Source organism: Nansenia antarctica, assembly GCF_963989245.1.
Source record: "Nansenia antarctica genome assembly, chromosome: 4".
Classification (NCBI taxonomy): Eukaryota; Metazoa; Chordata; class Actinopteri; order Argentiniformes; family Microstomatidae; genus Nansenia; species Nansenia antarctica.
In genome coordinates, this window is record NC_137689.1 from 43,429,360 (window position 1) to 43,453,706 (window position 24,347).

The following is a 24,347-nucleotide window of genomic DNA, read 5'->3' on the forward strand; positions in this document are numbered from 1 at the left end:
CCATCCTCTCCTCTCGCCTGCAGTCAGAGGAGGATTTCACTGCAAATTGATGTGGTCCCCTTTACAATGTACCCTGCCTGAGCCGTGACAGAGCCCTAATAAATTAGAGCAATCACAAGGAGATATGGGCTGGGCTGGGCCGGGCTGTAGATCCCTCAGGATCATAAATCTACAGAGTCCAAAACGCCTACATCCACACGGCTTCTCTGCATTTTCTCTCTCTCTCTCTCTCTCTCTCTCTCTCTCTCTCTCTCTCTCTCTCTCTCTCTCTCTCTCTCACGCACACACGCACACACACAGATTCCTTGCAGCCATACATATTTCCAAGTCTTTTTTTTTTATTTCCTCCCTCTCTTTCACAGTCTCTCTCTCTTTTCTCCTACAGCGCTCTTACAGTCTCATCAGCCTCCTTCTCTCTTTCCGCTCAATCCTTTTGTCCGTCTCTCCATTCATATCACACACTCTTTCTCAACCTGTCTTTTGTGACTGCTAATGTCATCCATTTCACTCATACAGAGGTTCACTCTATTCCCACTATGACTCATCACCAAACTCATAGTGTTCACTGACCATTTGCCCGAAAAAAGATTTTTCATCATCGTATCGGAAACTTTTGATGGAAAAAAGAAAAATGAAAAAAGAAAAAAATTAAATTAAAATCGGGCCACTTGTCGAACGGTAGTAGATAAGGAAAAATAGCCAATCCAATTTCGCTCACTTTCCTTTGAAATTCTTGAATGTCCCTCCCCCCTTTTTCTCTCTAAGTGTCCCTTGGAAGCGCAGAGAGCTTTTAGCGGCATTTAGAGAGCGTTATAAGGAGGCACTTTTGGCCTGCTGCAGGTTGGTTGTGAACTTCCTTCGCTGTAGTCAGCATTTACCAGAACTCCCTGCTGCGATGCTAACCGCCAAAACATTCATCACCATAACGATGAGATTGCATTTCACCATAAGTGGCACAGGCGCCTGGGTGCTCGCCTTCCAGGCACGATGCGCCCGTGAAGTTGAACAGCCTCTGTCCTGCCTGCTACATTATTCAAAGTGTAATTCAACGGCTATCACACTTGTTTTTTTTCTCCTCTTCCATCTGATTCAATTGTTCTCTCTGCAGATTCCCCTGGTGACTCTGCGCTTCTCGTTGTGACCAGTAGGTGGGGAAGTTTCCAAGCTCCGGATTCTCTCCTCTTTACCCCCCCCCTCCCTCCCTCTGTCGTTCCTCCCCTCCCCTGACTCTCTCATCCTATCCCTGGCGAGTGGGGTTCCCTGGGTAACTTCTCTGTAGTTTCACAGAAGGGGAAACACATGTTGGAGAAGAAAGGGGAAAAAGGAAAGAGAGTGAAAGAGAGAGAGAGAGAGACAGAGAGAGAGAAAGAAGGCACCAAGGACACAGGGCCTGAGAAAAGAGAGTATATATGGGGGGATTACTCTTCTAGTGTGAAGGTCTGTCTGTGTGTGTGTGTGTGTGTGTGTGTGTGTGTGGGGGTGTGTGTGTGTGTGTGTGTGTGTGTGTGGGTGCGTGCGTGCGTGCGTGCGTGCTCGCCTGGTGTGTGTGTGTGTACGTACGCATGTACTGTACGCGTATGTGTGTGAGTCCGTTTTTACCTTAGGTGTGACTCTGTACAAGAGTGTCAGTAAAAATGGATACTCCACCACAGATCCCCCGCTCTCTCCTCCTCACCCTCCTCCTCCTGGTCCAATGCCTCACCCCGGGGGTCCTGGGGGCCATGGACTCCTGCTCCGACCATCCAGATGGCGCCCCGAGCCGCTGCATGCCCAGGTTTGAGAACGCGGCGTTCAACCACAGCATGGACGCCTCCAACGCGTGCGGCTCCCCGCCGGAGGAGTACTGCATGCAGACGGGCTCCACACGTTCCTGCCACCGCTGCGACGCCTCCGACCCGGCCCTCAGCCACGGCGCCGACCTGCTGAACGACTTCAACACGGAGGACGAGCCCACCTGGTGGCAGAGCCAGTCGATGTTCTATGGTGTCCAGCACCCCTCCTCCGTCAACCTCACCCTGCGGCTAGGTAAGGCTAACGCCATTAACGCCAACGCTCGCCGTTTAACACTAGAACAGCTGCTAGGGGTCATCGGTCATTTGACCCCCTGTGAGTAAAGAAAAATGTTATATCTTTGCATTCGATCAAATTTCAGGACCCTCCTTTCATGACTTTTTCCTAGATATGTGCATTCTACCAACCGGTATCCTTACATTTTCAAAATCACATCAGGATAAGCTAGTATAAAAGCTATTTTGCCATTTTTGAGCTTGAAGATTGAGCATTGTAAAGAGCCGGCTCTTTTAGTAGGTAAAAGAGGCACAGCTGTTCTAGTTTAAACAGCGGAGGCTGGCAGAGGTAGAAATCACGAGGACGGGCTTGTTGTTGTAATGCATGGAATGGAATAAGACCAATGTTCACCCTTTTACAGGGGACGCTGGTGGAGGTGGAAATCAGAGGACGGGCTGCGTTTGTACACTGAGGTTGTCTTCACTATGACTCTGACTCAGAGCTGATTAGAAGTCCATACACCTCTAAGATCACCTGAGGGTTAGAACATGTGTTCACATCATCGCTGTGTCAGTACACTCGATCGATACACTTTATACAACGCGACACAGTATTTGACGCAGGCTTTTGGATTGTGAAAATGTGTTTTAGATTGATGTCGGAAACCCTCTAGGCATCGCCAACAAAAACTTTTTGTCGAGTCCACCTTTGCACCCGTTAAGTTGTCGCACTGTCAAACTATTTCACAATTTAAGAAATACGACGCGATGACAGTCAAACAACTCACAGAAACATAATCCTCTGTTGTGCCAGTCACACAAAGGGGAAAGTCTTCAATGAGGAACAGCTGTCTCTGTCTTTCGCATCCCCGCTGTAATGATTCAAAGCTCCGTCTTCAAAAACCCACTTCGCCCCTAGACATGGCTTAAAGTCACATTGTTGGAAGTAATTGCAAGCATACCGCCATGAGGCTGTGTCTGTGTCTGGGAACCTTTTAAAGTGGTTTAGGGAGGAATACATTAGGAGAACACACAGACGCATCCAATATAGGGCTCAGAGCTCACTCTCCAAGGCGGTTTAGTCTCTCAGAGCAGAGGGGAAGAGGGGGGGGGAAGGAGACGAGAGGGAGCACAAACATGTCATCATTAGGGACTAATAGTCCATCTCTCTGCTAATACCATTTCTCCCACTAATGCAGCAACCACGGCTAATGCTCAACTGCTATTTTCAGAATGGGATATCACATGACATGATGCGAATAAATGTTATCATGATGACTAAAGTGCTTCTAATGACTCAAGGGTGAGGATAGGACACTATTAGGATGTTAACACAATTCCATAGCTAAAGGTTTTTAGGTCCGAGAGACAGAGATAGATAGATGTGTCACTATCTAACTCCGTGGACAGTTGACGTTACGAATCATTCTCTGGAAGCAAACCATTCTCCCTCCAGACCGGCGTTCTCTTTCTAAAGACTCTTCCTCCCGTTCGTCTTCCGCTATGTGACACATCGAGTGAGCGGCAAGGGCTTCGACCCATCAGTCACACGGAATAGATGTGGTGGCGGAGTAGGGAACTCTCCCTGACAACTCTGAATACACACTTCCCTTCACCCTAGGTGGAACAAAACTACTAAAAAGTGAGGGTAAAAAATAAAATAAAAAAGATGACAGGATGAGAGAAAGATGAGAGAAAATGATGACAGAAAAAAAGCCCAACCTAGAAGGGTGGAGGGACTCTTGCTTGAGTCACATGGTCTGTGAGCAGGAAGCTAGTCTTTCAGTCTCATAGATTTTTTTTTACTGAGGAGAGAAGCTGTGGCTCTCAGACGTTGTTGTCTGGAATCTTTGTACAGTCTGGGTAGCTTACTATTTCAAAATCCAACATCCCCTGGCTCCTAGACCCTGTGGGCCTTAGCCTCCTCGGTCTACGGCGTGGTCACATGGTTCAGCCCATCGCCTCTGGGTCGCTCCTGGACTCCTGGTTGCCTGCCATCACTAGAGAGAGAGAGAGAGAGAGAGGCTGTTTGTGTAACAGAAGAAAAAAAAGATTCAATTTGACATCCGCCATCCTGTCTCTCTCTCTCTCTCTCTCTCTCTCTCTCTCTCTCTCTCTCTCTCTCTCTCTCTCTCTCTCTCTCTCTCTCTCTCTCTCTCTCTCTCTCTCCTCTCTCTCTCTCTCTCTCTCTCTCTCTCTGCCCAGGTTGCACTTTTCCTCTATACTGAATTCCCGAGGCCCATCTGGGGTCCAGTCGCGGGTTGGGGGCGGGGGGGGGGGGCCTTCCACATGGCTGTTTTTCTTTTGGCTCTCCAAACAAAACAAGCTCCCTCTGAGGGGGTCTATAGGGGCAAACGCTGGGACGATAAACACAGAGAAGCACACCAGCGGGGCGCAGGGACACACACTGCAGCCAGGTCAGAAATGTGTCTGCGCACGGAGGAAAGGAGGAGAGGGGGAGGGGGGGCCGGGCGAGTAAACAAAACATGATGAGGGAGAAGAAAAATAAAAAAGAGCGCTGGGCGGTCTGGTGGTATGGAATTGGGGTCAGATTTTTCCCACAAAGACCGTGATAAACAAACACACATACCCACACTCACACACACACACACACACACACACACACACACACACCACACACACACACACACACACACACACACACACACCACACACACACACACACACCACACACACAGCTCTGCAGCTGGTTCTCATTCACTGATGTTAAAAGAAAGACACTTCCTGTCTCGAGATGTAAGACGATGATAAAAGCCTGCCAAAGTTGGCACGGCAACCTCACAGCCACGTCACTGACCTGTCCTCAATAAGACACAACGCATAAACACAGAGAAGCACACAAAGTACTAACAACTAATATATCAGCACATGCTGTAACCTCCAAGCAGTTCGAGGTACGATATTCATATCGCCGGAGGCCTAAAACATGATATCCTCAACGAACGGCAGAGGCAATGTATTTTCTCTTTCAATCACAAATGCAGACACTTCAGCGATGTAATCCCTAGACAGCTTACAGATAAGAGGACCAAAAAGAAAGTCTGTTCCTAAACCCACGGAAGGCATAAACATGAACCCGGCTGTAAACACAGCTGTAAATATTGAGTCTAGTGCAGCGATGGTTGAGTTTAGTTTCAGTCTGCCCTTTCAGGATTGAACTAACAACAATCACTAACAAATAAGGTGGGCCCTGCAGCTGTGTGGTGACCCAGTGTCTGACCCTTAGAGGCAGACGTACACATCCTCCGTCCCCAGCTCCGATGTAACGTCTGCCGCTCGGTTTGGGAAAGACGCAAGTCATCACCGGGGTCTTATTCACTCTCATCACGGCCTTTGCCTAAATGGCAAATTCAAGGCAAGTTTATTTGTATAGCACATTTCATACAACAGGGGCAAATCAAAGTGCTTTACATACATTATTCAAAAATACAGCAAGAGTATGAATAAAAGCAATGAATAAAAGCAAATATAAGAAGAAAAATAGATAAAACATTTAATAAGACAATAGTTAATGGATGAAAGACATTGATAGAAGTGTTTGTGTTTAATCATAACTGCTGCAAAAACATGAAGGTTTTTAGCTTAGATTTAAATATTTTAAGGGTTTGGCCCGTTTGATTTCTTCAGGGAGTTTGTTCCAGGAGCATGCGGCAGCGTGACTGAAATCTGCTGCACCGTGTTGTCAACATAAAAGCCCATTGCAATTCTGCACATACATGCAGCAGGGATGTAAAACATTACAAATATACAGACCAATATTAGCCAGGGGTTTTGTTTCTTTCGGGAATTATTCTCCAACGATCTGCTCCTCTTGCAGCTTGTTTCAAGCATGTGCTGTCACGTCTAATTTCCCCGCGCCATTGATTTGCGCACGTGTTAATTTCACCTTGCGTACACTAGCAATTACGCTTTCCTAGGAGGAGAGAAATATGCTTATACATGGAAGAGGTGCCGTGTGACGGACTGCAGAAAGGTCATTTGTGATACCGGCAGATGACATGGGAAAAAGTGTGTTAGGCCAATGTTCTCTAGTCGGTCAGTCAATGAGTTGTCGTACGGTTTAGCAGGCGATATCTCACAAAAGTTGCAAGGAAGAGGAAGAAAATACGCTATTCGTAATGGCACTTAAAAAAAAAAATATATATATATAATAAAGTCCATTCCATTCCATTCCACTTACCCCATTAAATAACCACAGACTAGACTGTACCACCATAGACTGGGTCACCATCATAGACTGTGTCACCATCATAGACTGTGTCACCATCATAGACTGTGTCACCACCATAGACTGTGTCACCATAGACTGTGTCACCATAGACTGTGTCACCATCATAGACCGTGTCACCATCATAGACTGTGTCACCATAGACTGTGTCACCATCATAGACTGTGTCACCATCATAGACTGTGTCACCATCATAGACTGTGTCACCATAGACTGTGTCACCATCATAGACCGTGTCACCATCATAGACTGTGTCACCATCATAGACTGTGTCACCATAGACTGTGTCACCATCATAGACTGTGTCACCATAGACTGTGTCACCATCATAGACCGTGTCACCATCATGGACTGTGTCACCATCATAGACTGTGTCACCATAGACTGTGTCAGCATCATAGACTGTCATCACAGACTGTGTCAGCATCATAGACTGTGTCACCATCATAGACTGTGTCACCATCATAGACTGTGTCATCATAGACTGTGTCACCATCATAGACTGTATCACCATCATAGACTGTCACCATCATAGACTGTCACCATCATAGACTGTGTCATCATAGACTGTGTCACCATCATAGACTGTGTAACCATCATAGACTGTGTCACCATCATAGACTGTGTAACCATCATAGACTGTGTCACCATCATAGACTGTGTCACCATAGACCGTGTCATCATAGACTGTGTCACCATAGACTGTGTCATCATAGACTATGTCATCATCATAGACTGTGTCACCATCATAGACTGTGTCACCATTGACTGTGTCATCATAGACTGTGTCACCATCATAGACTGTGTCACCATAGACTGTGTCATCATAGACTGTGTCACCATTATATACTGTGTCACCATCATAGACTGTGTCACATATAGTATATAGTATAATAAGTATAATATAGTATAGTATAATAAGTATAATATAGTATAGTATAATAAGTATAATATTTCAGTACTCTTTCGACCTCTGCGTGAACCTAAATTATGCAAAATAATATGTTAATCCTTATTTAAACACTATTGATTTATTGAAGACGTGCAGGACAGCATTTTCTCCTGTGGATTGTGTGAAGTACCTGCCCCCCTGTTTCCTCACACTCACACACACACGCGCGCGCCCACACACATGCACGCACACACCCACACCCACACGCGCGCGCACACACACACGCACACGCGCGCGCACACACACACACGCACACGTGCACGCGCACGCGCACACACACACACACACACACACACACACACACACACACACACACACACACACATATATAAACAGGCTGGTGCGTGACAGACTGAAAAAGTTGCCATCGAGGAAAAAAAATTCCGGAGGAAGAAAAGTCCACTAATGTCCTTTGCAATTAGACTATAATATAATCAGAGGGGACCCACTTCAAAGGTTTCATTTTTCTCTCTTACTTTCCTTCAGCTTCTTTTGTCTGTGTCAGCAGGACTCAACTCAGCTCATGCAGAGAGTAAATGAAACCTAAATTATTTCAGAGCTGCTATAGGAGAGATAGCGTCGCTGGGCTGGAAAGACAAGAGGGGAAGTCTAACTGTGTGAGACGCCTGCTGCCTTGTCAGTCTTACGAGAGAGAAAAAGACAGAGAGAGAGAGAGAGTCATTAGCCTTGTATCAGTGGGTGGTGGCATTCCTCTACATGTGTGTTGGCCCTGCTAGGAGTGTCTAAGACACATCCGGGATTATGGATGAAAACTAGCCTTCTTGGCTAATTCTGGTGCATTCTTTGATATACACTGTCCCTGCCAAATAAACAATAATAATAAGAAGAAGAATATGTACTGTTAGGGCCGACTAAGTGTATGTAAGAATGCCGTTGTTGCTGACTTGCAACGCCAAGCATGAATCTTTATCGATGAGTAGGCCTGGAAATCATTGAACACTACCAAGTCAAGGAGAAACCAAACTGTGTGGGATGAAATTGTTAAGGCTGTTGATGATGTCAGCTGAAGAAATGTCAGCTAAAGAAATGTCAGCTCTGATTGTCACATCAGGCCAAGAGCTAGATCAATAAGCAATAGCCTTTCATTCTGCTCATCACGTCAGAGGATTGTGGAGAAAAACCACAGACTAACACCTCTTCTTCTGAGACTCCTGAGCCCTGTAATCCGCAAGTGGCCAAGCAGAAAGATGTGTGCAATGTGCCGAAATGTGGGTCTTCCCTCATCATTTAATTGAACCCAGCTTGCGAGACTGCTCTCCACTTAGTATGCAGCTGAAAGCAACCTCTCCCCCTCCCAAAAAAATGGCTTACTCCCAGTGCTCGCAATTAGACTCCAATACCAATTACAGCACAAGTTTCCAGAGCCTGCCAAATCCCTATCTCCCCCACATACAGAAACATTTGGAGGAAATCTCCCCTTTGCCCAGGATCTACCAGAACGGGGGAGAATTTAGCTTCCTCTTTTCTCCGATTTTTTCTTAGCCATGGCAGAATCTAATAATTTGGCCAGTTGAAAATCACTGTAAATCTTGTACAAGATTAAAGCCACACACGCCTCTGCTCTCACACATTCTCTCTCTCTCTCACCTCCCCCTCACCTTCTCTCTCTCTCTCTGTCTCTCTCTCTATTCATCTGTCTATCCCATTTATCTCTTTATCTTCCTCCCAGGAGGCTGATGGGTTGTTAATAAGGCACCGGAGATAGATCAATAAATCAATGACATCTTTAATTCCGTGCCCAGTCCCCACTCTAAGGCGGACGGTATTTCTGGAATTGTTTGTTTGTTTGTTGGGTTGGGTTTTCTGGTTTGTTTACCTCCGAGGCCACAGCGGTGTGCTCCGCATACACACTATTCAGGACTTCACTGAGGGTGAAGGTGCTTGTTGGCCGTCTGAAAAGCCACACACCTCAGATGTAGCGTTGAACTCAGTCAGTCCTGATGGAACACCATGGCTGCTGCCCAGTAGCGTCGGCTTCCTCAAGCTTACGAGGGGCTTACATGCGGACATTAGTAATGGCTCAAAGCAGACAATTACATTTTGTTTGACCTCCTGGTTCTTCTCTGGACCCGTTCTGATCCATTTAATGACTCTATTGTAGACATAACATCCTTGGATTCCTCTCATGCAGGAAGAATATTAATTTCCCAGAGGAGTCTTGTTGTCTTTTCTAATTGCCTCACCCCTTACTAAAAGAGCCGCCTCGGGGGTCAAATGACCCCCTCTTTACAATGCTCAAGCTGCTATTTACACACAACGACCACTAGTTGGCTGCTTGTAAATTAGCCTGCCTCCTACTCAGAAAAACAGCAAAATAGCTTTATACTAGCTTATCCTGATGTGATTTTGAAAATATAAGGATACTGGGTGGAAGAACGCACATATCTTGGTAAAGTCATGAAAGGAGGGTCCTGAAATTTGATCGAGTGCAAAGATAGAAAACATTTTTCTTTACTCACAGGGGTCGAATGACCAATGACCCCTCATGGCTGTTCTAGCATTAACTGAAGAAATACGCTCCTCAATGTCAATCAAGAATTTAATGACAAAGATGAAGAAGCCCTGCAGTGATACAAACAATATAAGCATGAACTGAGAGTAGTAGGCTAACTCAACACAGTAGGCTAACTCACAGTAGCTAACTCACAACTCAACACAGTAGGCTAACCCTCACATGTGAATATAATATACTACTAATAATATAACAATGTATATATAATGTATAAAGTATACGCAGGGTAAATGTATAATATGTAACTTAACCATAAACATTAGAATAACAGACTTACAGGAATTAGGTGGACAGCTTACTAGACAACCACCGTTACATGAACGTCTGAAACTGATAAACAATACCCTGGCCGACTCCTAACTGAGCCGGACAGCATAACAAGCGAAATACTGCCACCTAGTGGACGGCGGTATACCCTTCATCCCCCCCCAGTCCGGAAAGCTATAAACTGAAATAGGTAACCGGACTCAGTCCCGCGTCCAACGGCCTGTTTTGGGCTCGTAGTGCTTGGGTGGCTCCCTTGTACGGCTAGGCCGCGTAGGACGGGGCAGCGACAGTGGCGACTGCGACGCTGGAAGCGAAGCGTTCAGGCTGGCATCAGCGGGGGCAGGGTCGCCCTGGGACCCGAGGCCAGGGGCCGCCTCACCAGCAGGCGCCGGCAAGGAGGAGCCCAGAGCCGCGCCACAGGGTCCATCCGCCGGCTGCTGGACGATCCCCTGGGGCATCACCGGGTACGGTTGGACAGGTAGGGAGCGGAGTACCAGGGGCGTAGGCGGAGGGGACATAGCAGCTGGCTGCTGAGGAGCATAGGGGGTGTAGCCACGGAGGAACCGCCGGTTGCGCAAAGTCAGGAGTCCAGACCCATCAACCTTAACCCGATACTGATCGTGATCACGTGACTCCACCACCACCCCAGACCTGTCCCACTTGTTAGGGCTTTGGCCCTGCTGATTCTGGAGGAATACCCTCTCACCAAGTGCCAGCGGGCGGAGTGGCCTCGAGTGAGCCTGCAGAGATTCGGTGGTACGGGACATCCGGGTCCGAAGGGCATCCTCCTTTGCCGCCCATGCTTGGCGCCAGAGCGGTCGGATATGTGGGTTCGAGAACTTCTCAAGCCTGTTGACGAAGGAAAGCGAACCTCGAAGGGGGTGACCAAAGACAATCTGCGCCGGTGAGAGGTTGCAGTCGGGGTCAGGCGTGTTGCGTAATTGTATCATGGCACGCAGAAAGCGGTCATGATCAAGACTGCCAGTCGGGCCAGTGTTGGACATTAGGAGGCGCTTAGCAGACTTCACTGCAACTTCCGCTCTACCGTTAGACTGTGGGAAAGCGACAGAGGACACACGGTGTTTGACGCCCCACAAGCGGAGGAAGTCCTGTGTCTGGCCTGCTGTGAACTCCGGACCACCGTCGCTCGAAAGTTCCTCCGGCACGCCAAAGGAGCCAAAGAACGCATGGAGGTGGCGAACCAGCCCAACTGTGCCTCCCATATCAGTGCCTGCTGTGGAGCATAGGACCTCCACCCAGCCCGATAGTCGATCTCCGATAACTAGGTAGTGACGACCTCCATAGTCAAAGAAGTCAGCAAACACTGCCTCGAATGGGGTGGACGGTGGTGAGGATTGTAGGGGGGGCGTGGCTGCTTGTGACGGAGCGTTCCGGTTAAAGTCCGCACATCCGTACCTGGCGGCTCGGATGTCCTCTGACATCCCTCGACAGTAGGCTATGGCACGGGCATGTTGCCCCATCGCCGAGATCCCTTGGTGGACGGCATGGAGGTGTCGAAGGACGCTGTCGCGGTGGGATGGAGGGACCACGACGCGGTCGTGATATAGCAGGACGCTGTCCTGTGCGTAAATGGACTCACAGACTGGTGATAGACTTGCCAGGGCGGGGTCGTTCATATCAACCCTGTCTCCATGCTCGATCAGGTGCAAAAGGTGGCTGAGGCATGCGTCACCTGCTGTTTCTCGTGCAAGAAGGGTCCAAGAGACGGCTCCGAGCTCTTGTGCATCAGCGCGGATGGAAGCCATAAGTGCTGACTCCACGGCGTCAGGCACGCCCGGTAATCCCAGTGAGAGGCCGTTCGCTGAGCCTGATGGAGACGGATGTCTTGAGGTTGCGTCAGCGGCATAGTTGCTCTTTCCAGGCAGGTGCACAATGTCGAAGCGCCATGGGAGGGTACGCTGCTTGAGTCTGAACAGGCGTGAGTTTGTTATCTCATCTAGCGTACGGTCGCCAAAGATCTTCACCAGGGGCTTATGGTCGGTAACTACGACGAGGTTGTCGCTCCCCTGCGTGAAGTACCGTGCTTGCTCCAGACCCCAGGCCACGGCTAGGGCCTCTCCTTCGATGGCCGCATAGCGCTGCTCGGCCGGGGACAGGAAGCGTGAACCAGCGAGGGTGATCCTCCATCCTCCCGGGCAGCAGTCTGGTATGCCTGAGGCGCAGCTACAATGTTGTTGGAGCAGGAAGTAACGAATACCGCGCCTGGACCAGTCAGGGCGGAGGCAGGTGCGATTCTGCATTTCGTAGATCTCCACGCCCTCACGGATGGCTCCAACAATAGCACGTTTGGACGTTTGAAAGGCTTCCTCCAGTTCGGGTGACCATGAGAATTTACAGTGTGGGCTGAGGAACGGCTTGAATGGAGCCATTGTGTCGCGCAACTGGGCATAGTTCGACACCTGGTTGACAAGGCCGAACCAGCTCCTGACATCCATCGTGGAGTCCGGGGTGGGGATGTCTCGGATAGCGTCCAAGTACTTGGGGAGTGGCTCGATAGTAGTGTCTGACACCCTGAAGCCAGCAAACTCGACATTCCTCTCCGCAAACTGAAACTTGTCCGGGTTCAACACGATGCCTGCCCGGCCGACACGAGTCAGGAAGTCGATGGTCCTCCACCAGTGCTGCTCCAGGTCGGTGTCATAGTGGATAGTGTCATCCACACAACGTTCCTTCCGCTCATAGTCCGAGAGGACCGCATCGAAACGACGGTTGTAGCCATCCCCCGACGATAGGAAACCTTGTGGCGCCCTGGTGTAGCGCCAGCGGCCAAAGGGCGTGATGAATGTGGTCAGATGACGATCCGATTCACGCAGGGGCACACTGTGGTAGGCATTCAAGGCGTCCGTGACAGTCTTCCAGGTGTCCTTTGGGATACGACGTGCGAGGTGGAACGGGGACTCGGTGGCGAAAGTCTCACTTAGGCAGAACTTGTTGAGAGGTGAGAGGTCCACGGTCCTGCGGGGGGAGCCATCGTGCTTCCGAGTGACCACCATACGATGGCACCATGTCACTGGTTCGCCGTATGGCACACGTTCAATGACACCAAGGGCCTCATCCCGGAGAAGGTCATCGTGGACTCTCTGTTGCCAGTGTAGAGGCACAACGGACGCGGTGTGGCATGCTCTTGGCGTGGCTGCGGGGTCCACATGCATTTCAATGGGTGGCCCTTCCATGCACGGCAGCGCCCGATGAGGGCAAGTGTTGAATGTGGATTAGGCGTATCTCCCGAGTAGCCAATCCTTCATCTGGCTGTTGTTCTCTGGTGTGCAAGGGAAAAGTAGCGCCGCAGGGCGTTCCGGAGGGACCGTACGCTGGGGACATGAGCACTGGGCGCTGTGGGGGTTGCAGCCACAGTTGGTGGACCTCGTAGCATTGACGGACAGGGGCTGGTTTGGCGTGTAAGACCCACGCTTGTCGTTGGGCCCCCCTACGATGTCACCTGTTGGGAAGTCCATAGACAAGAGGCCGAGGTTGAGCAGCAACTCGTAGGATAGGTACATGGCCCGGACTGAGCTGCTCACGTACACCATGGAGCGGCAGGACGCCACTCCACCACTGCTGGAGGCTGTCGAGAGTCTAGCGAAGACAGCTATGGGGGAGCGGTTGGCGGCCGACATGCTGAGATGGACGGGACGCAGGTCGTCACGTGAGAATCCGCAGGCAATGAACTCCTCTAGGGACCAAAGGTCCGACTGTGCGCCAGTGTCCACAATGGCGGATACCCTCGCCCCGTTTACCGAACCACGGTCGCTGGTGCCTGCACTCGGTCCGACAGGCATGTCAACCGAGATAGTGATCAGCGCTCGGGGATGGTCTCTCAGCCTGGCCCTTCTCCATTCGCCCCTGGAAAAAATGTGGTGCTCAAGTCTGATGGGCGTGGGGGCATGGCGTTGGCGGTGACTCCCACGACGTTGGCCAGGGCGTGCATCAGACTGAACCGACGAGATCTGGGAGATCGGTTCTGACTCCACGGCGGCCTGTTGACTGCTGGCAGACGGCCATTAACGGTTCTCTTACACTCTGGGCACAGGGCTCGTTTCGCCACGTCTGCTGGGCCTGGGGTCGGGGTGGGGCTCGCCTGTGGATTCTTTTTTAAGCGCTGGAACGACGACATGGCCGAAAGGGCGGGTGACGGGAGAGCATTGCGGGCTTTCTCTTTATTTTCGACGAGTGCAACCACGTCATTCACTGGCATTTTAAGGATGTCTGGCGTCCCTAGTATCTCTCGGCGAATGTCCGAATCAGAGATACCATTGACTAGAACGTCGCGGATGATGTGGTCGGTATAGTCCACATCCTCGCCACACCCACATACTGTAACATAGGCGCATGTCTCCGCTTTCCCACGCACTCTGGCAGTGAAGGCGCGGAATGTCTCATCACGCTCCTGGCGTAACTGGAGCAGCTCGGTGCGCAGGACACATGTGGCGACTGGAATGACTGCTAGTGAACGCAAGGCGGCAATTAGATGTGGCAAAGGTTCGGAAGCGGCGTTGGGGTTGACTTTCAACAGGCTGTCACCAAGTTCAGGCCCAGCGCACTGAAACAATTGGAAAGGGGCCTCGGCGGCTCCTATGCCTGAGCCAGTGCAGAACACTTCCCAACGACGGATGAACACGTTCCATTCCTCAATCGATACGCCTACGTCGACTTTAGGCCGATCCAGTTTCGGGCCTCGGGGGGCCGGCGCAGCTGTGACAGGCGATGTGCTTTGATGGGCAAATCCATGATTTGTCAACAGGGCAACGGCGAGTGCTTCAGACACGTCTTCAGTTCCGGAAGCGCAGCCAGGGACGGAGCATACAACGACGACCATGGCTGCCTGGCTTCTACATGAAGAAATACGCTCCTCAATGTCAATTAAGAATTTAATGATAAAGATGAAGAAGCCCTGCAGTGATACAAACAATATAAGCATGAACTGAGAGTAGTAGGCTAACTCAACACAGTAGGCTAACTCACAGTAGCTAACTCAAAACTCAACACAGTAGGCTAACTCTCACATGTGAATATAATATACTAATAATAATATAACAATGTATATATAATGTATAAAGTAGCAGGGTAAATGTATAATATGTAACTTAATCATAAACATTCGAATAACAGACTTACAGGAATTAGGTGGACAGCTTACTAGACAACCACCGTAACATGAACGTCTGAAACTGATAAACAATATCCTGGCCGACTCCTAACTGAGCCGGACAGCATTTAACAAGCGAAATACTGCCACCTTGTGGACGGCGGTATACCCTTCATTAACATTCATACCGTATTTCTGTATTTGCCTTGAATATCAGTCCATTGTCGCTGACATGCTGTTTGCGTGACTTGTGATATCTTCCTCCAGGGAAAGCCTTCGAGATAACGTACGTGCGGCTGAAGTTCTACACCAGCCGGCCGGAGAGCTTCGCCATCTACAAGCGCACGGAGGAGGAGGGGCCCTGGCTGCCCTACCAGTACTACAGCGCCTCCTGCCTGAAGACCTATGGGAGGGAGGCTAAGGGCTACCTCCGCCCCGGGGACGAGGAGAGGACGGCCCTGTGCACGGACGAGTTCAGCGACATCTCCCCCCTGACCGGAGGCAACGTGGCCTTCTCCACACTGGAGGGACGGCCGAGCGCCTACAACTTTGACCAGAGCGCCGTTTTACAGGTCAGTGTGTGTGCGTTGTGTGTGCGTGTGTGTGTGTGTGTGTGTGTGTGTGTGTGTGTGTGTGTGTGTGTGTGTGTGTGTGTGTGTGTGTGTGTGTGTGTGTGTGTGTGTGTGTGTGCGTGCGTGTGTCAGAAAGAGAGAGAGAGAGAGAGAGAGAGAGAGAGAGAGAGAGAGAGAGAGAGAGAGAGAGACAGAGACAGAGACCGTGTGTGTGCACGTGTGTGTGAGTGCGTGTGTACGCACGTGTGTGTGTGTGTGCGTGTGTGCGCGTGTGTGTGCATGCATGTGTGTCTGTGTGTGCGCGTGTGTGCGTGTGTGTCTGTGTGTGTGTGTGTGTGTGTGTGTGTGTGTGTGTGTGTGCGCAGTGTGCGAATTAAATCACGGTGTGCGGGGGAGCCCAGGGATTAAAGCAAAAAAAAAAAAAATCTCCTGACGGAAAAAAAAATGCTGGCCAAATCGGGCCGGTGGTTTTCCGTGCGCAAAGCGCGCGTGCGATTTTCCGTTCTACGTTCTAATGCTTTGACTTTTCTTTCGGAAAATGTGAACACATTTCCGCGTTGTCGAAAATCAATGACACATCGCTAGTCAACTAACACGGCTTGTTTTGTGAGCCTGCTAAACAATGTACAGTAGTGTTCTAGTTAACTAGGTAACAATGTACAGTAGTGTTCTAGTTAACTAGGTAACAATGTAAAGTAGTGTTGTAGTTAACTAGGTAACAATGTACAGTAGTGTTCTAGTTAACTAGGTAACAATGTAAAGTGGTGTTCTAGTTAACTAGGTAACAATGTAAAGTAGTGTTCTAGTTAACTAGGTAACAATGTAAAGTAGTGTTCAAGTTAACTAGGTAACAATGTAAAGTAGTGTTCTAGTTAACTAGGTAACAATGTAAAGTAGTGTTCTAGTTAACTAGGTAACAATGTAAAGTAGTGTTCTAGTTAACTAGGTAACAATGTAAATTAGTGTTCTAGTTAACTAGGTAGCAGTCCAATCCATTTCGCTGCTGTATTTTGGCTTGACTAGCGAGTTTGTGTTGTGATTCTCACCCTAGTTTCACCCTTTTCCATAGTTTTGAATAATACATGTGTGGACTGACGATGTAGCGCAGCCTAACTTATTCTAATAATTATTTAACATCGTTTTATTCTGATAATGATTCCCCCCTCCTCCCAGACTTACAAGGTCACATTATTATTGGATTGGTTGTTTGGTGCCGGGTGAAGTTAGCTAAACATTTAACCTGCTAGCTAGCAAGAGAAACATAATGTCACTCTCCAAAGGTCTAAAGAGGAAAGTTGACGGTGAAAACAGGGCATTTAAACAGGAATGGACAGCGAACTATGCGTTCATCCTACCTGGTTTCATCAATGCAAAGCCGTTGTGAGAGACTCACATTTTCCGTGCTCACAATGAATGTTCCCTTCCACCTATACATGCGAGTTGTCCTTTTCATCAATGAATGCGATAAAGACGGACTAGAGGAATCGATTGGTGCATAAAAACCTTGAGAACTGCCGGATTAAAGTGACGTCCATAATAATAATAAATAATAATAATACATTAGACTTATAGCGCTTTTCTAGACACTCAAAGACGTCCATATCACCAGATAGCCAACAAATAGTGACCGATGGGAGATGCCAGTTTTCTCATTAAGTGAGATTTAATAGCCTAATATTATTTTTTCTATTTTTAATGAATGGCTCATTGTAATTATTATCCTTAGTAATGTAGCGTGTTTGCTCTGTCATTAAATGTTTTTCAGGAGCATATAGGCTAAGCGGATTCAGCTTCTTTTATTTTTTTTGCGCCGATTTAGTTGTCAATGTTTTTCATAAAATTAAACTGCATTTGCTTTGTTACTGTTCACATGTGTGGTGCAGTCACATTCACATAGCCTATAAGTAAACATTAAGTTTGAATTATTTACTGAGCTGGCGTTACTTTTTTCAAACCACACACCGCATGTCGGCTATTTCAGCACCACGCATTGTCCACCTACTTATCACTATGAGGGGTTCAGCGTCAGTGCACCCCGCTGCAAGTTACTGTCGCATAGTTGTAGCCAATAAAGGCCTATATGTAGGCTATATAGGCTATTATATATCATTTATATACCTAATACCAACATCAAAATAGATTGTATGCCTCTACAAATCATATTACACCAGGTAAAATCCGTCACAACTTGGAATAAATCCATCGCAATTTGGAATATTTTAGAGCTCCCCCAAAATTTCACAAACCATGTTTCCAGGGGAGCTCATGTCACCACTAGGGGAGCTATAGCTCCCCGAGCTCCCCCTTATTTCGCACCCTGTGTGTGCGTGTGCGTGAAGGACGGCATTTGGAATATGTGGTGCTGAGGTGTGTGTGATGGATGGACTATTGGGTTGGTCAGAAGATTAATTACAGCGGTATTTTTGAGGATAACTGTGTATTGAAATGAAAACATCAGCATTGAGCAAAGTTGGCCATGGATTCTTTTGTGTGTGTTCAGTGCAGTATGTGTATGCATGCCTGTGTGTGTGCTCATCCAGAGATGATTTAAACCTTGACAAGTGACTCACTGCTATAGAGTAGACTCTCTGCACTGCTGTGCAGTGACCTTTTAAAAACCTTCCTCCAGTTATATCCAGGAAATAATGTAGCTAAATATGGCCCACTCAACAGCCCCCTTCCAACAAATGTGATGATCACCTTCGAGACGAAAGTTCTTCTAGTGCCGACATCATAGCCGACAACCAGCAAGCCCAGACTGGAAGACACACACACACGCGCGCACACGCACGCACACGCACGCACACACACAGACACACGCACACACACACGCTCACACACGCACACACCGAGTCCCTGTCTCTCCAATAGCAGAAGCTGAAGGGAAATGTAATGTTATGTTTAGCTCCGGTAAACATTGATGATGCCTTGAGAGCTTTATGGTGATTTACCACCAGGCAAACTGTTGAGGGGAGGAACCAGGAGGAGATGGACACAGTAAACCATGACTAAAGATGAGGAAATAAAGCACCTGCCTGCCTGCTGGTGCTCTTCCCTTGACGGCGCCTCAGGCAATGTGTGTGTGTCTGTGTGTCAGAGAGAGAGAGAGAGAGAGAGAGAGAGAGAGAGAGAGAGAGAGAGAGAGAGAGAGAGAGAGAGAGAGAGAGAGTGAGAGCGTGTCAGATGTGTCACGCTCAATAAATAACTAATAGACTCGACTCGATTACCAGCTCTTGTGGGATGCTTTTATTTTCAAATCAAGTGTGATATTCATTTCTCAAAACCAGTTTATTTCCTACATACATTCAACACCATAACGAGGATGGAACTATTGAAAATAGGTATAGGCCTATTATCGGCTTCGAAGAATACAGTGTATGCGGTATGTCTGTTTAACATACGTTATGGTATAGATCTAAAATAGTTTATTTTTTTGGGTGATGGGTGTGAGATTCGCAGTCTTCTAGCACTCTGAGACGTGAGATGGCGTAGATGGAACAGGTGTGACACGTGCCTAGCAACCGTGAGAGCGGCATCACACCTCACCTTCGCACCCGCCCTCGCTACCTGTGTCGGTTTCTCTCTTCGTAGGGGTCTCTGTCTCATGAATGAGACGACACGTTTAATGTGTGACATTCCTCCAACCTCTCTAAGAGAAGAAAGGCTGAGTCCTCGAGAGTGCTTCTATTCTAATAATAATAAAGGAGGGGGAAAATGTGCGAATGACAGAGCCAGGCAGAAAGAGACGGAGGCAGACGGGCGAAGGCTCGTCAGCTAGCGAACGCTCGCTAAGCCGTACGGCAGAGCTGTATTGAGACGTTTCACTCGTCTCGTCTGTGTGAGATCCCCCCCTGGGGGGGTCTGCGAGGAGAGAAAAAGGAGAAATGGAGTACACTATTGGATTAGGTTTAGTGTTTGGTGAGGGGTTGGGAACATTGTGTTGGAGGAGTGATGTCGGTGAGAAGAGAAGACATAGGCAGATGAAAGGAAGGATCTGCACAGAGCGCTGGATTTGGTTTCTGAGCCCACAGCTGAGAGCGAAGAGCGAGGCCTCCACTTCCTCTGTTCTGTCTCAGAAAAAAAAAAGAAATGAAAGAATGGGAGAGAGAGAGAGGTGGGAGAAAAAAAAAACACTCAGGATAGGATTTCTGGCGGCTTAGCAATAACCACTTAACTCAAAGGCGAAAAAGCTTTCCGGTAGCTTTCTCGTCAAACACTAAAGGCCCCTCCCCTCCCCTTCTATACCTCCCTCTCTCGCTCCCCCTCCCTCCCTTACCTACCTCCCTCCTTCACAAACCTTACACCTTTGCTCAACACTGACCATCGCTATTTTCTTCCCCTTCTTCCAGGTCAGGGATCCTGGGTTGAGGCAGAGATTAAAGTTGTCCTGTTCTGATTCCTATTACCACAGTAGACTCTGCAGGGCCTATTTCTGTCTGGTCCCATCCCAAGCTCCAGCTGCTTCTGCTTTGAATCCCCCCTCCCTGCCCCATCCCCCCAAGTGGTTTAGATCTGTCAAAATCAAATATTGTTTGTTCATGGGTGTTGCACAATATTGTTTCATGATCATGGGCTCGACGTTGGGAGTGTCATCTTACATGAAGAGTGAGGGGGGGGGGGGGGGGGGGGGGCGGTGCATAGCCATAGTGGATGAGTCAGTGGATGCAGCAGGGAGGATATAAGCAGGGGTGCACATAACTGGTGCGCCAGTGCGCATGCGTCGCCAAAATGCATGCGCGGCAGATGCGCGGCAGATCAGCGGCATGAACGTGCTCTTGCGCACCAACAGCTGGAAGCGCTGGGAGAGGAATTTACTTCCTCAAAATCCAACTGCTGACTGCTGACTGCTGCATCACTGCAAGCCCCACTAAGTAACTATTTGCCGTCCCCTCAGCCGAAGGCCCGACGAGTAATCCATCACAACAGTCGACCGACGACGACCACGGCGACTCCCCTCGATAAACATTCGGAAAGTATCGTAACTCGTACTTTCATTCCGCGTATCGCGTATCGCATAGTTATCACGGTTATCACGCCGACACGTGAAAATTCAGTCCCGAACGACTCGTCGCTAAAAGGAAAAACAACACCAAGGGACTTCACGTTTCTTTTCTCTGAAGCTTTCAAACGTTCAGACGTTTGTTTTACAGCTTCATTATCGCACCTAGACCCCTGACCCAGGGAATATGGTTGGGAATTCTATTAGAAGAAAAAAAAAAGACTTTGTTACACAATCAAAATAATGAGCTATTTAAAGTGATGGCCTACACAACATCCTCTACCATGGTTGAAATTGAGGACAGTGATAACAGCAGTCAAGAGAGCAGTGATGATGATGATTAAGCTTGTAGCATAAATAAATGCTTAGGCTGTAACTTTTTGTTGAAAAGTTGATTTCAGTGTTTACAGAACAGAGCAGTGCTTAAAGAGATGTCAGTTGATTTCATTGTGTTTAAAGAACAGACATTCAGTTAGTGCTTAAAGAGATGTCAGTTGATTTCATTGTGTTTAAAGGAGTCTGACAGACTTTCATGCTTAAAGAGCAGTCATTTGATTTTGCATTTGTTTCTTTTGTTTTGCACACAATCATTTGTTCGTTCATCTTTATTTATGAATAAATGTCGTTTTGCTAATATAAGTTATCCATGTATCCCTTTTTTATCCATCCTGTGGGACGGGTCGTGACTCGCGAGCTCGGGGAGCACCAAGCAGCATCCCTAGGTGCTCCTCTGAGCACTGGCCCCAAAAAGTTATGTGCACCCCTGGATATAAGGGATGAGAGGGATGTTGCTTCAGTGGGGTTAGTCCGATAACAGCTACGTATATCCACAGAACGTGTATGTGGAGAATGTGGATCAGCAGGTTTAGAGTTGCGTTTGACACACAGGGGCCTTCACACGTGTTTGATACCATTCCTCATTCCCATCCCATGCTTTTACATGGAGCCTGTCTTCCGATGTCTTCCTCCACCTGCCTGGGTAGGTGAAGGTGGTTGGGGTACGCACGATGATAGACACTGCCTGTTAAATAAGGAAAGTGAAGTGTTCATAGATACAATATTGAGTGGCATGTTGACTTTCACTCCACAGGTGCAGCGTTCATTCTCATTAAATCCTGCTACTGGTGCTAGCTGTAATTATGCATGCTGGCAGCCTAATTATACCTCAGAGGCACTGGAGTCTAATGTACGTGTTTATTTACTGTAGTAATTCTGTAGTAGTAATTATGTAGTAGTAGTAGTAGTAGTAGTAGTAGTAGTAATTCTGTAGTAGTAGTAGTAGTAGTAGTAGTAGTAGTAGTAGTAGTAGTAGTAGTAGTAGTAGTAGTAGTAGTAGTAGTAGTAGTAGTAGTGGTAGTAGTAGTAGTAGTAGTAGTGGTAGTAGTAGTAATTCTGTAATAGTAGTAGTAGTAGTAGTAGTAGTAGTAGTGGTAGTAGTAGTAATTCTGTAGTAGTAGTAGTAGTAGTAGTAGTAGTAGTAGTAGTAGTAGTAATAGTAGTAGTAGTAGTAGTAGTAGTAGTAGTAGTAGTAGTAGTAGTGGTAGTAGTAGTGGTAGTAGTATTAGTAGTAGTAGTAGTAGTAGAAGTGGTGGTAGTAGTAGTGGTAGTAGTAGTAGTAGTAGTAGTAGTAGTAGTAGTAGTAGTAGTAGTAGTAGTAGTAGTAGTAGTAGTAGTAGTAGTAGTAGTAGTAGTAGTGGTAGTAGTAGTAGTAGTAGTAGTAGTAGTAGTAGTAGTAGTAGTAGTAGTAGTAGTAGTAGTAGTAGTAGTAGTAGTAGTAGTAGTAGTAGTAGTAGTAATAATTCTGATTCTGGTATGTTGCTCTGGCATTTTGGAAGCCCATATGACACTTTTACTCACATCAATTCAATACACCCTATCGTTCATATGCAGGATGTTCTAATATAACTTAATTACCATTTTAGAACAAAATGTAATTGTTAGATACAAATGTGATTCGTTGTATAACCGATCTGCAAATCTTGACATTAAAGGAACTGGCACATTACCTCAATCTCACATGCAAGAACTAATAACTAATGTAATGATCTTATATTAGAGATTTTTTATGTGACATTTTGTAACAAAATGTATTCATACAATGATTGCTAAAACCATGATGAAACCCAAGTCTTTCACTACATGGGTACTCACTTAAATCATAATGGAGAGTGACTATTATCCCCAATAATAACAATGCAAGAGAGAGAAAAAAAGCTTTTATACAAGAGATGTGTTAAGATGGTGATAAACACTGTTTATTTAGGATGAGCTACATGCATGTGCACAACAGAATAACAAATAGACCTGTCAGAAAAAAACTGAAAGAACTAAAACTAAAAGGTGTGTGTGTGTGTGTGTGTGTGTGTGTGTGTGTGTGTGTGTGTGTGTGTGTGTGTGTGTGTGTGTGTGTGTGCGTGTGCGTGTGCGTGTGCGTGTGTGTCTGTGTCCGTGAGAATAGGTCTTGTAAACAAAGTACAGTAACTTAAAATACTCTTTTTAGTAAATAAACTCTTGATTCACATATCAGTGATACCAGTACCATATTGTCACTTATACTGTATTGTACCTGTACTACTGTCACTTTTTTATCTTGAATTATGCTGATTGACTTATTGTCTTGTGCTGCGATGTCAGGAACCAAAGCCTAAGAATTTTACTCTCTTAAACTTGTGACAGATGGGTGTTTAGTCGACGGGGAGGGGGGGGGGGCTAGATGAACATGCACACACACACTCAATAAAGACACACACTAAATAAATAATATAACATATACAGTGGCTATAGAAAGTCAACACTCCCCTTCACTTTTTCCACATTTTGTTGTGTTATAGACTCAAATTTAAATGTATTAAATAAATAAATAAAAATCATCAATCCACACACAATACCCCATAATGACGAAGTGAAAACAGGTTTTTAGAAATGTCTGCACATTTTGACAAATAAATATCAATGAACAATCAATATGAGTGGAAAATAGTCCAAATAAAATGAACACTACAACATTGTTAACTATGATAACAACAAAACAACAGCTGTCCATCCTTTCACCACCATCCAACATCAGTCCTCAAATAAAATAAATAAATAATAATATTAATAATAATAATTTAAGTATGACCCCCTCTAGTGGTTGTGGCCCTAAGTGCCGGCCCTGCGCATACTACTACGTACCTCTCCATCGGTATTTCACAACGACAACCTGCTTGTGATATGGACCGTCTTCCTGGAATAGCACTGAACCCCTCGTTAACATGGACGGGGCTGTTAGCGGCGACTCATTCTATCTGGTTCTCCACAGTACCGTATGTAACATTTTTGTTAATGAAAACTTTTATCTGGTGGTTCCAGACACCTATTTCTCTGCAGCCGCTGGTGCCGTTTGACTCTTTAAATCCAAGAGAAATAGGAGGCAAAAAAATCCTTTAAAAAAAAAAAAAATGTGTATGACGAAAGTGAAGCGGGCCGTCCGTTATACAAGTAATCATCTTTGCGTGGCCTTATACAGTATAGTGTTAGAGTTCATCTGATGAGTCAAGGTGTTGTAGAGGCATAAGCCCTGCGGGAGTTTGTGGCCTGTTCAGTATGAATGTTGTAGTTACATTAAACCTGTCCTCCTAATGGGCCTGTTGGCTGTATATTTCAGAGTGGTTTGGATGCCA

General features: G+C 47.1%; 1 protein-coding gene across 1 annotated transcript in view; it reads left to right on the forward strand.

The window, feature by feature from the left end:
• Positions 1-1,634: 1,634 nt before the first annotated feature.
• Positions 1,635-24,347, forward strand: part of lamc3 (laminin, gamma 3) — a gene marked incomplete at both ends in the record, with an annotated part of 146,832 nt that continues 124,119 nt past the window's right edge. The window contains 2 exon segments of the mRNA XM_080529363.1: positions 1,635-2,025; positions 15,382-15,686. Of these exon segments, the coding sequence (XP_080385489.1) occupies positions 1,635-2,025; positions 15,382-15,686 (696 nt within the window).